The sequence below is a fragment of the Lemur catta genome, chromosome 23 (genome assembly GCF_020740605.2).
Source record: "Lemur catta isolate mLemCat1 chromosome 23, mLemCat1.pri, whole genome shotgun sequence".
Taxonomy (NCBI): domain Eukaryota; kingdom Metazoa; phylum Chordata; class Mammalia; order Primates; family Lemuridae; genus Lemur; species Lemur catta.
This window is the reverse complement of record NC_059150.1, coordinates 20288307-20302160: the sequence shown is the minus strand read 5'-3', so window position 1 is coordinate 20302160 and position 13854 is coordinate 20288307. Positions and strand designations below refer to the sequence as shown.

The window sequence follows — 13854 nt, the reverse complement described above, 5'->3', positions numbered from 1 at the left end:
TATTATCTCATTTAAGAAAACAACCGTATAAGAGTTAAGTATTTTCTCTTTTTGTAGATGAAAGAACAGGCTCAGAAACGGAAGTAACTTGGCTGGATCACAGAGGTAGTGAGTGAAAGAACCAGAATTCAAATCAGGGCATGTTCTTGACCACCATGTTATACGGCCTCCTTAGTTAGTGGATGGGGCATCCATTGGGTAAAGATGCAGATGGTGTATGGTTTAGGATTAGTCGAATATGGCCTGAAGAAAATGCTTTCTTCTGAGAATAAGCAACTTGTAAAATGGCGATTGGTGACTAGGATGGTTTTTTTGTTTTGTTTTCGCTTGGAAACCAAATCCCAGTAGAGCTCACCTCATGTAGCTCTAAGTCATTAAGAATCCAATAGCAGTTCTGATAATAATTCTTTTAAAGTCCTAATGATATTTCAGAGTGTCTAAAAAGGAAATGTATAATGACGCTATATAATATGATGAGGCATTTAATTTTTTCAGTTTTAGTTTTACATTTTTATAATATACTTAAGGAAAATACTATTTTGTATTGTCACTTTTTAGAGTCTTAAAGTATACTTGCTTTTAGCTCATTCTGAGGATATTCTCCTTGACTTGGTAGAAAAACACTTTATTTCATAATTTTCTTCTCCTAGGTGTTAAATAAAACTAAAGAATTTGAAGATGCGGTGAGAAAAGTTTTAAGAGATGTTAATTTAGATAACGATGTAGTTGTATCTGTCTTTGAAACAAACATCAGAGTTCTTGGGTAAGTATGTAAGACATGAAAGCTATAATTTTAATAATAGGAAAGCTTATTTTCTTGATGGTAATAAAGCAGGAAGTTTCTTGTATTTAGAAGATACAAGTTGGGGTATTAGGAAACACAGGCTATGGTGGGGTAACCTTGCATTCTAACAGTCACAAACAGTAGCAGGCTTTGGAAATAGCTGTAGACTGAAATCAAAGGTAATCTTTGTGCATTGTTAAAAAGGGACTGTAGTTTGAACATTTGTCATATTGGCTACGTCACAGGTGTTACACTAGCTCACGCAGTTTGCTAAGCTTAGCCAAGGACTTCTTCAAAGAAGCCAAATGAAACTGAATTTATAGGATTACCTCTCAACTAAATAGTGCAAAATGCTCCTGGGACATTTAAAGATATGAAATTATAGAATTTATTTGGGTTTCAACATTATTAAATTTTATAGTTAATGATTACTTTTGTGTTACTGTAACTTGTTTCCTTTTGTCAAAGTGAGTCTACTCTTCAATTAAATACAAAAATAGTTATGTAGCTTTTCACAGTTTGTTAATCTATTACCTTTAATGCAGTGTGAGGTGTTGTTTTTTATTTTTTTAAATTTGTTAAAATTAAATTTGTGAAATTTGTTAAAATAAATGTATGTCTAGGATGTTCTTTGTTTTCAGAAAATTTAAGGTATTTAAGAATGCCAGACACATTACAACCAATAGAAGTTGGGCTTATCATATGATTTTTTAAAAAATTTTATTTGCTATGTAGTTGTAATAGTTTGCAGTAAAAGGGTAGCCAGTGTTAAGAATTAAATTTTTCTGTAGTCTTTCCTTACGTGTGCTAACTTGTTGATAACAAAATACCCACACCTTTTTAGGTGGTGACTTTTAAGTATCAGTAAGATGTGGATAATGTTTCCTCTCTGTGATCATAGGGGTCTTCTGGGTGGACACTCCCTGGCAATCATGCTGAAAGAAAAAGGTGAATACATGCAGTGGTACAATGATGAACTTCTTCAAATGGCAAAGCAATTAGGTTACAAACTTTTACCAGCTTTCAACACTACCAGTGGCCTTCCTTACCCAAGAGTAAGTAATTCAAAAAAATATGGTAGTCTTTATGTACTTCCTTTTCTGTTTTAGAAGTGAATTTTTGTAATCAGAGCTATTGTTCCTCTCCTGCTTGAGGCTGGAAAAAAATGCTTCAAAGCTATGTAACAAATTTATATTGACTTTTTATTTAACTGAAATTTGAGTGATGTGAGAATTAGATTAGAAGAAACAGAAGCTAGACTGGAACTTAGGCACAGAATTATTTGTGCAGAAGATATAGTTGAAGCAGTGAGAGTAGGTAGGTGTTAACTCTTCAAAGGAGAGAATGTGGAGAGAACACAGGACAGAGCAGGGTATGAGGAGGAAGTAGAGCCAGAGAGAAGGAGAGTATTCAGATTTAGGAGGAGAACCATAATGCAGTGCACAGTAGTATAAAATCTAAAAAAGGGAACTTGAAAGGAAGGAGATATTCTAGAAAACTTGACCAGAGCTGGGTACAAACAGAGCCTTGAATGATGTGTAGTTAGTGTGGTAGAATAAAGGGGGGAAAAAGGATTCAAAATAGGTGAAAAGTAAGTAGCTATGAACCACCTATTTTGAGATTTCTTCTCTGTTGGCAGTTAAAGGAGAGGTGGCAGCTGCTTTTTCTCCCAAGAAAATTTTGTATTTAAAGAGGAGGGAAAGAAGCCATTGAAAATGGAAAGAGCTCTCTGTCGTGATTTATTTCATTCTTTATTAACACTATTACTTTCTCCCTCTTATCTAAATTAGACACCTCAGTCATTTCAAAGCTCTGTCAGTTTTTTTCTTCCTTAACGCTGCTGTTATTTGAGGTGGATACAATTTTATTCCTAAACTACTGTAAATACCTACCTTACTCTTTTCTCTCTGGTTTATGCTTCAGAGCACTTGAAAACTTAATATTACTAAAACACTTTTTATCAAATTATCTTTAAAAGTTTTATTGACTCTCCCTCTTTTATTGAGTGTCCTTTAACTTTCAGAATTTTTTATAGTTTGGCAGTAGACTTTCTATGTTCTATGTTCTCTCCTACTTCCATATTCCAGAGAAATCATTGTTCCGTGCCATTTCAGCCAAAACAATCTATAGTCCCCAAACCCCTAGGGTTTTTTTTTATTTATGTTGTCATTCCATGCCTTTAGGCCTACCATCTCTATTATCTGGTATAACTTCTTTACCAATATAACTCAAATCAAATCAGAGTCATCTTTGACTGGAGATACAGCATGATACAGCATAGTACTTTTTAAACTAGGTGTCACAGCCCATTGATTTACCCATCAATTTAGTGTTTTTTTTTTTTTTTTTCCTTAAGTCAGAGCCTCGCTTTATTGCCCAGGCTAGAGTGAGTGCCGTGGCGTCAGCCTAGCTCACAGCAACCTCAGACTCCTGGGCTCGAGTGATCCTCCTGCTTTAGCCTCCCGAGTAGAGTAGCTGGGTGCTCGCCACCATGCCGGCTAATTTTTGTTTCTATTTTTAGTTGCCTGGCTAATTTTTTCTATTAATTTTTTTTTTTTTTTTTAGTAGAGACAGGGTCTCTCGCTCTTGCTCAGGCTGGTCTTGGACTCCTGACCTCAAGCGATCCTCCCACCTCGGCCTCCCAGAGTCCTAGGATTACAGGCGTGAGCCACCACAGCCAGCCGATTTAGTGGGTTATGACCAGTACTTTTTTTTTTAATGAAACAGCCTAGAATTTTATCTTATTTCAATTTCTAGTTTTTGATATTTTAAATAGCTCTCCTAAGAACATTCTTATACGTTTTTAAATTTCTTCTTTAGGATACATTACTAGCAGAGGAAATAGTAAGTCATGGAGTAGGGAATGGTTTTTTTAAGACTTTGGATACTTTCTGCCCAGTTGCTTTCCAGAAAGATTCTACTTCTGTACGGCCTCATTATTGTATGAAAGTGCACATATCATTGTTTTGTTGCCCATGCTGAATGTTATCATTTTTTTTTAATGAGGAAAAATGGAATTCTATTTTAATGTGAATTTTTTTTTGTAAATGTTAAATTTATTGATTGTTTTTGAAATAGAATATACTGTGAGCATTATGGGAAAAGAAACTTAAATTATTGTCTTATCCTCTGAAGTGTCAAGAAGATTTTTAAAAATTATTTTTTAGAGGAGGACTACAGAGGAAAATAACTGCCTTCTCAGCCTTCCTTATGTACACTTAGTAAATACTGCTTTTCTTCATTAAAATTTGTATAATCAGTCTCTCTAAGATGTACATGCACAATTGATAGTATTTGCATTAGTGGTTTTAACTCAGAAGAATTTACGGGGCAGAAATGCTGTTGTAAGAGTTCATGGTCATTTTTAAACTCTCATATAAACCTTAGAGCTAGTCCATACTTTGTAATACTGTTTCCTCAAAGTTAATTAAAAACAACTTGCCAGCTTTTCAGATAAGACCTCATTGCTAAGGTTGAGTAGATGATTATATCCATAAAATATAGGATTAATGGGAATTCTGTTATGATTTATGCATATTTTAAGAATTTTCCAGTGTAGCAAATAGATAAGGCAGATAAGTTTAGTGTAGATAATTTACACGTTTTAGTTTTCAATAAAAAAGAGCCCTTTTTAAAAACCACTTTGTGACTTTCAGGAACACAGAATCAGGAGGAACCAGGTTCAAAATTCCTTCTAAGTATAAAACCTTTATTATACTTTTCATCTTTTTGTCCTAAGCCTTTCAAGTAAGCAGAGCAGTATGGTCGTTGTTTCTAACATCTGCAGTAGTGTGTGCTGCTCCCCTCTCTACACCCGATCATTTCAGACCTCGTCAGGAGGACAGGAACCTGTCTGCCAACCTCCAGATCAAATGTCTGCAAGAGATTGCCCAAAAGCCCTGTCTTGTGGAAATGGCAGTTTCCCCAGGAGGCATCTGAAATGCATCTTAGTTTTCTGTTTAAAAGTTGTTTAATACTGCTTATATATTTTTTCCTTTTTATTAGCAACCTGGAATGCTCCAAAATAATACCACTTATCTGCAGCACACAGAATTGAAATGATCTGATGGTATAGATAGTGTACTAAGAATTAGTCCTTTTATGTAGTTTTGTAGCAATCACCTTGGCATACAATTCAATATACAAACATTTTAAATATTTTTCATGAACTAAAACTATAATCATTCAAAATATTTCCATTTTTTTAAGGGAAAAGATACTTAAATGGGATTCAAACTTTTCTGTCTTGCTTTTGCTTTCTTATGACTACTCCCTGGACTTTTGCCGTTCTTAGGTCTCAGCTACTCCCAGTGATACTTCCTTTTCTAAATTTTAGATATTAGCATATGTATTTGATTGGTACTTATTTATGCTTTTCCATTATGAGCTATTTTCTCTATTTACCTATCTTTCTTATTTACTCTTTCTCAATTTTAAGCTCCTTGAAGGCAAGGATCTATTTCTTTGTATCTTACCATAATATCTACCACATGGTAGGTAATCAATAAATAAATACTCATTAGTTGATTGAGGTAATTAATAGAACTAACCAGAAAATATTTTTCACGTTGACTCTTATTGGAAATATTTGTAAAAATTTAGTACTATACTTTGCCTTAGTGTAATTAATATAATTAAACTTTATTTTATTGTTGAGGATTGCTTCGTTTTACGTTCATTATTCTTAGTATCAGCTTTCAATTTTAGGTCTGTAGATTGGGGTATAGGCAGCATGAGATAGGGATATAGGCAAGAAATACTTTTCATTCTTGTTCATGGTACAGAACTACCTAAAACTACTTCATCTAACAGAAGTACAAGTGGTGGCAGTAATTATACATTTGGGTAGGGATGGAGGAGTACTGCCAGGCCAACAACACATGGAAATACCTCAGGTGACATTCTAGGAAGTAACATAAGTGGCAGTGCTGAAAACAACATGGAGTGATCAACTCCCCATGTCTCACCTACATTTTACTTTTGTTGTTTGGGGGTGTTTGTTTAGAAATGCCTAGAATCTGTGGATTGGATACTGTTAAGGGAATAGGCCTAGCCAGCAACTGATTTCTGCAGATAAGTTGAAATATAAGTTTATTTGAGCTTCTGTTTATAAGAATTTGAATAATAACTAACCCGAGAACGTAACTGTGATGTTTTATATTTGATGTTTTTGTTCATTATTAGCAAAATCCTTGGCATGTGCCTCCTTTTTTGTTGTTTAGTTGGATTGCTGAAAAACAGTATAGTTTTAATCAGTTTCTGATCGGTTTGGGTCTAGTTAATCCAGGTTATGTATTGTAGTATTACTTGGTTGTGTTTGAATTACAAAAGAAATGCCACTTTGAAAAAAATTTCCTGGTGTTGTTAGCTTTCCAGCAAGCCTTCCACTGTATATTTTAAAACCTAAAAAACCTGTAAACAAAGTTTTAATCTCCTTTCATACTATGACAATCAATTTTTTTCTCTATGAAGAACTATTTAATATGTAATATAGTACTGTTTTTTCACAAATTTTAAACGTAATTTCAAGGCTGGTCTACTTCCCTTATTCTTGTACTTACTAGGTTAAACTGTCCAGAGAAAGAAATTATTGTAGAAGATATTTTCTCTATATAATTGTTATGATGATACTGAGCTTTGATATCATAGAGAAAGGAACTAAATAGAAACTCATTTACTCCATGAGTATTATGCGCTTAGAATATATTTCCCTAGTTGTTAACTGGAAAGTCATAAAGATTATCAGATTCAATGTCAGTATCGTTTTATGAACTATTTTTATGACTTTATAAAAAGTCTTGATTGAAGGTGACTTCTTACCAGGAAGTCATTATCTCTTGATAATTGCTAATGATAATCTTCTAATTGTATTTAGATTAATTTAAAGTTTGGCATCAGAAAACCGGAAGCTCGGACAGGAACTGAGACAGATACCTGTACAGCTTGTGCAGGTACCTTGATCCTTGAGTTTGCAGCTTTAAGTCGATTCACAGGAGCAACAATATTTGAGGTTGGCTTTTTATGGTCTTTGGTCTCCTGGGTATTGGGCATAGCTAACTTTATATCTGTTCTTCATTGTTTAAGTTTTAGGATTATCATTTGGAGAATTCCTGTTATTTCAGTGAACTTTTTGTCTAAATTTCATTACATAGTTTTTAATTGTCGAAAACATAGACGTTATTGTGAAGTAGTAGCTATGTTAAATCCAACTTTGCAGTTTGTTCACGAACTATAAAGTGAATTTTTAGGTTTTTTTCTTACAAGATTTTTTTAGCCGTATTACTTAAATGAGTTTGATGGCTCCTTGATATTGTAAATGTCTTATATGAAATACTGTGTCCCTGTGTTTTATTTGGAAGACTTCCAGATGGAAGCTACACAGACACTGGATATGACTGACTATAAAGAGAACAAGTTAAATGGTCTTTGTGTGTATGTATGTCTATATGTTCAAATGTCCTGAGGACAGATTTATCGCATTTGGTTTATCTTTTAACTTAAATTCTTATTCCATACCTTGTTGACTAATATTTTCTCTTCATTAAAAAGTGTAGACACTTTAGCATATTTTCTAGTTTAATATGAACTACAAACTCTCTGAGATATTGATGCAGTTATAGGTGAGGAAAATAAGGCTCAAAGAGGATAAGAGAACTGTGCAGCTAGGAGGTGAATGAGTGGAATTAGAATTAGAATCCATGTCTTTCTGAATTCAAAGCCCATACTCTTTTTTTTTTTTTTTTTTTGAGACAGAGTCTCACTCTGTTGCCCGGGCTAGAGTGCCGTGGCATCAGCCTAGCTTACAGCAACCTCAAACTCCTGGGCTCAAACAATCCTCCTGCCTCAGCCTCCCGAGTAGCTGGGACTACAGGCATGTGCCACCATGCCCGGCTAATTTTTTCTATTTTTAGTTGCTTGGCTAATTTCTTTCTATTTTTAGTAGAGACGGGGTCTCACTCTTGCTCAGGCTGGTCTTGACCTCCTGAACTCAAACAGTCCTCCCGCCTCGGCCTCCCAGAGTGCTAGGCTTACAGGCATGAGGCACTGCGCCCAGCCCGCATACTCTTTCCGTTGGCCTATTTTGTGTTTACGAGTAAATCTGTTGAAAATCATGATTTTTTTTTTGTACTTTTTGAATATACAGTAATTTATTGTCAGAAAAGCAACCTGATGTGGTTGACAGAGCATCGGTCTAATACACGGTTGGCAAACTACAGTCTGTGGGTCTAGTCCAGCGACTGCCTGTTTTTTGAAAATAAAGTTTTATTGGAACACAGCCATGCTCAATTGTTTATTTCTGTCTATGGCTGTTTTTGTGCTACAGTGACAGAGTTGAGTAATTGTGACAGTGGTTATATGACCCATAATGCCTAAAATATTTGCTGTCTGTTCCTCGTCAGAAAAAGTTTGCTGACCTTTGGTTTAATATATACATAGATCTGAATTCTTATACTTGTTGCCCTAAAATTTAATTTTAAACTTCAGTTAAATCTTTAATTTCACTGGGCCTATTTTCATAGCTATAAAGTAAAAGTAGGGGATATAATTTTTATGAAATTGTCTGGCTCTGAAATTCCACCATTTAATTAAAGTTATAACCTGTTTTGTTTAAAAGAAATCCGCCTAAATAGGTTGAGTCAAGAATTAAAACTATTTTATACTCTGTTGTTAAATCTACAAAGCGACAAATTGATTTAATTATATTTTCTTTCACAGAAGTACTTCTGCACTGCTAAATAGATTCATGCTCTGAAATTAATTTAGAAACTCAACTGTACACGCCCTTTGCTTTTATATTTTGTAGCATCTTTTAGTCCAAAGCCAATAATTTGATTAAGAACTCATTTTCATTTAGTATCCAGTTGATAAAAATAAAGGAGAAAAAGAAAAAAATGGTATCATAAGGTTATAAGTTTGGTATTATCCAATAAATATTCAATAGCCTAATTGATTTACTAACTTTTCACTGACAAACTTGCATACTATTTAAAAAAGAAAATCTGAAATGACTGTTTCAGAGATAGCATACCAACTTTGAAATTCTCTTCCAACTTTCTAAATGAGAGTACCTAAGAAGGTTTTCACTTTGCATTTAAGTGATGGAAATTATTTTAATAAGTACATCTAATTGTGCCGGCAATTAATATAATTTAATAATACATATGTGTGAACATGAACCTGTACTGCAAGAGTAGATGAAATGAATGGTCTCAAAGTGAGACTTCCACTAAATAGCATTTTCAGAATCATTCTTAACCATATACTAATTGGCTGAAAAAGAGCCAAGACTTGACTTTTAAGGAAATTTATACTAAATGGTTATCTTAATTTTACTTAGTTCTTAAAATATCCTATGGGCCTTTGATTTTTGTCTGTTTTTTTTTTTTACTTGTCAAAGACATGCAGTTCTTCAAATATGCATTTCTTTTTTTATTATAGGAATATGCAAGAAAAGCTCTTGATTTTCTCTGGGAAAAAAGACAACGAAGTAGTAATTTAGTGGGTGTGACTATAAATATTCATACTGGAGACTGGGTACGAAAAGGTAAATTTAGCTTTTGAAATCAAGTCTTCATATCCTCAAAGTGGTTGGAAAAGAAAGGATTTTCATTTGTTAAAATAATCTTTGGGATAGTATAAAGCATAGTTTCTCACAAGATTGCTGGAATTTTAATTAATGTAGCCCCATTTTTTGGGGAGTTGGCAAATATACCACACTGATTCTAGATGATTTAGTATTTTATTTTTTAATGGATATAGCATTATAGGTATAGGGTATAGATGAAACACTAGAATTGATTTCTTTGAGGACTAGAGGGTCAGAGTAACACAAACATCTCACATCAATGTGTAGTTTAGTGGGAATCTGTATTTAATAATATCATCAATCCTTATGTTTTTTTCCCTACCCACAGAAATAGAGTATAGCCTAGTAACTAAGAGCATAGACTCTGGAATCATATTGTTGGAATTCAAGCTATTTGATCTTGGGCAGATTATTTAACCTCTGTGTGCCGTCTATCCATATCTGTAAAATGGGGATATTAATAGTACTTACTTCATAGAGTTCTTCATGAGGATTGAATGAGTTAACCAATGTAAAGCCCTTAGAACAGTGTCTGGCATGTGCTCCACGTACTATGAAGTAAGTGCTCACTAATGCAATGTTAGTCTCTTTGATTAATAATTTTATGTCTGGGAATCTAGCCCGAGAAAATAATACAAAATATAGAAAGTTATTTGTTCCCAAAGATGTTCATTACATAATTATTTATAATAGTGGAAAACTGGGAAACAGTCTAAGTCAATAAAATAATAAGAAAAGAAAATTATTTTACAGAAATGTTGGAATATTAAGTTATTAAAATGAATCAGAAGCATAGAAGGAGCATATAACAATGTTATATATGAACAAATAGGATATAGAATTATATAAAAATATGATTTTATCTTTATAAAACACTCCTATAAACAAGTGTAGAAAAATGGAAATATACTAGAATATTCCTGAGAGTATATCTGTTACACATTTCTCTATTTTCCAAAAGGTTTATCTTGTTTATATATAAAATATAACCGCCTATGTTTAAATAACAATTATACAATAATTAGTTTGAGCATATTAAAATAAAATTATTGCCTCCATTCAGTATTGTATAAAATTTTTCTAAATTTTATCTAAAGGGTTTCTGAAACAGATCTGAATTCTGGCTTCAGAATTCTGTGATTTTGTTTTCTTTCTTTTTTTTTTTTAAATCTACTTCAGACCTCAGTGCAAATTAATCATAATTAATTTTGAATTAATTATAATTCTTGATTATGACAGGACACTCATCATTAGTCCAAGCATGACCCATTTTATTTAGTTACTTTTAACAATGTATGTAATAAGCACCCACAAATGGACCATCCATTACAACAGCAACTTATTTGGCAGCATACTGCTTCTGTATATGGTCCTTGGAGCACCGTGCCTCTCTGCCTCCTCCCAACTGAAGTAACCGTCATTCTTCCTGATCAATGCCTTGCTTTCCTTTTAATAAAGTTTTATTGCATCTATATGTATTCCTGAGAAAGTATATTTTTTGTTTTGTTTTAAACTTTATAAAGGGATATTATGTCATTTGTACCCTTTGGAGACTTTTTAAAAAAAATTTAATACCATACAGTAAGTCCTCACTTAATGTTGTGATAGGTTCTTGGAAACTGCGACTTCAAGTGAAGCAGTGCACAGCAGGACCTCGGATAATGTTGTTTTATAACGTTAATGAGAAAAAAATTGCTTTCATTGTATGTTGTTTCACTTAAAATCACAGTTTCCAAGAATCTAATTACAACATTAAGCGAGGACTTGCTATATTGCTGAGACTCATACATATTGTTGTATGAAGTTGTATTTCATTCTTTTTTAACTGCTGTATGATATTTTATTAGATGAATAAATCACAGTTTATGGGCATTTAAGTTGTTTGCAGGGTTTTGTTAGTGTGAACAGTAGAGCCATGGTTATTTTTGTAGTTGCTGCTGTCATACATATATAAGACTTTCATCTTGGCTGTATACATACCTAGGAGTGGAATTTTTAGATCATAGGGTAAGTTGATATTCAGCTTCAGGAGATAATGTCAAATTGTTTTCCAAAGTTGTTTTACCACTGTGTACTTTCACCAGCAATGTATAAGAGATTCTGTGGATTGGCATCCTCTGCAACACTTTGTACGGTCATATTTTCAAAACTTTTGCTAATCAAATGGATATACAAGTGATATCCCATTTTGGTTTGATTTGCATTTCCTTGATCACTAATGATGTTATAGATGTATTTATATCAATATTTATTGACCATATGTGTTTCCTTTTTTTTTTGAATCGGATTTTCTTGTTTTTTTATGTTTTCTATTGGTTACTTGTGCTTTTACTTATAAAAATTCTTTATATATTCTTCATGCTAATTCTTTGTCAGTTATGTGTATTGCGTATATCTTCTTCCAGTTTTATTTGTCCTTTCACTTTAAGTTCCCTTTAACTTTTAATATAGTTAACTTTATCAGTCTTCTATGAATAATACTTTTTTTGTCTTAAGAATATCTCCTTAATCAGAGGTCTAAAATTATTCACTTTGATATTAAGAGTTTCAAAGTTTTATTATTGATATTGAAGTTCATGAACCATCTGGAGTTGATTTATGTGTATAATGTGAGGTAAAAGTGGTTCTCACAGATTTCTCCTTTCTTTGAGTTTTTAGCAGCACTTTACACATATGTGGGGACATATAAAATTTTTGTCATAATATTTATAATTCAATGGTCTATATCTGCAGTCCCCAACTCCCGGGCCGCAGACCAGTACTGGTCTGTGCCTTGTTAGGAACCAGGCCACACAGCAGGAGGTGAGCTGGCGAAGCTTCCTCTGTATTTACAGCTGCTCCTCGTCCCTTGCATCGCTGCGTAAGCTCTGCCTCCTGTCAGATCAGCAGCGTTAGTAGATTCTCACAGGAGCTCCAACCCTACTGTAAACCGTGAGGGATCTAGGTTGTGTGCTTCCTATGAGAATCTAATGCTTGGTGATCTGAGGTGGAGCTGAGGTGGTGATGCTAATTCTGGGGAGCAGCTGCAAGTACAGATTATCATTAGCAGAGAGGTTTGACTGCACAATCAATGTAATGTGCTTGAATCATTCTGAAACTATCTCCCCACCCTGGTCCATGGAAAAATTGTCTTCCATGAAACTGGTTCCTGGTGCCAAAAAGGTTGGGGAGTGCTGGTGTATATAATATGAGATACTTATGATCTGTGTGATACCTGTCCTTTGAAATGTATTGGAGTGTTCTTTTTGGCCTAGAACATGGTCAGTTTTTGTAAATGTTCCGTATGTGCTTTAAAAAATGTGTATTTTCTAATTGTTGGATATAGAATTCTATAAATGTCAGTTTGCTCAGTTGTTAATGATTGTGTGTAGATCCTGCTGGATTTTCTGTTTGCTTACCCTATCAAGAATTAAGAAAAGTACATGACATTTCCAGCAATGATTATGATCTTATTAATCTCTCTCTGTAGCTCTGTTTTTGCTTTATATAGTCTATTGTATATATTGGGTTATTTTATTGGGTACGTTCATTTAAAACTGCTACCTCAGTTGAATTGTTTATCATTATGCAGTGACCTCTCCATCTCTAACAGTAGTCTTTGTCTTAAAATATATTTTATCTGATAGTAATATAGTTACAACAGCTTTATCTTGCTTAGTATTTGCCTGGTAAGTCTTTTTTTTCCTTTTACTTTCAATCTTTGTGGGTGCTCATGCTATAAGTTTATCTCTTACAAAATTTACAGTCTTCTAAAATCCATTTTTTCAGTCTTCGTCTTTTAATTGGTGAGTTTAGTCCATTTACATCTATACATTTTTAATATATTTGGACGTATTTATTCTATCTTAATTGTTATTTTAGTGTGTTCTACCTTTTCTATGTTTCTTTTTAGTTGTGTTTTTAATTGATACCTATATCTATTTCCTAATGACATGAACTTTATTATGCCCTCTCATCCCTGTATGTCGCCCTGCCCCAGCCTTCCTTCCTGTTATGTTGATATTGTATTGATATTTAGTTCTTAGTGAGTATGACTATATTTTCTACTTTTTCTTTTGGTCCTAGTGATGTCTCTGTTTCTGTCTCTCTGGCTCTGTCTCTCTCTCCCCTTGCTCCCCCATCTATTTAAAGATAACAAATCCTGGGTTTGTCACTGTTCTTATTTGAATATTTCATCCAACTATTTTCAGTAGCTTTTTATAGCTTGGCCATATGTACCTAACAAGAGTTTTATTGTGCTTTCATATTTGAGAGATAGTTTAGCTTTGTGCAATTTTTGGTGTAAGTTACTATCCTTCAAGTTTTTGAAAATACTCTTTTTGTCTTCTTATGTTCTGTTAAAAAGTGTGATGTCATTCTGATTTTTATGCCCTTGTATGTAATCTACTCTTTCTTTCTGGAAAACCATGAATATCAAACACAAAGAAAAATTTCTAAACTGTCACATAATCTTAGATGTAGGGTTTTTTTTTTAAATCTCTCC

The 13854-nt window shown here is 33.5% G+C and overlaps 1 protein-coding gene across 1 annotated transcript in view; it reads left to right on the top strand.

Annotated features, from left to right (window-relative positions):
- Positions 1-13854, top strand: part of EDEM3 (ER degradation enhancing alpha-mannosidase like protein 3) — a 70084-nt gene that overhangs the window by 22655 nt on the left and 33575 nt on the right. Inside the window, exons 5-8 of the mRNA XM_045536400.1 lie at positions 651-763; positions 1686-1839; positions 6660-6794; positions 9224-9329. Of these exons, the coding sequence (XP_045392356.1) occupies positions 651-763; positions 1686-1839; positions 6660-6794; positions 9224-9329 (508 nt within the window). The remainder of the gene's footprint in view (positions 1-650; positions 764-1685; positions 1840-6659; positions 6795-9223; positions 9330-13854) is intronic.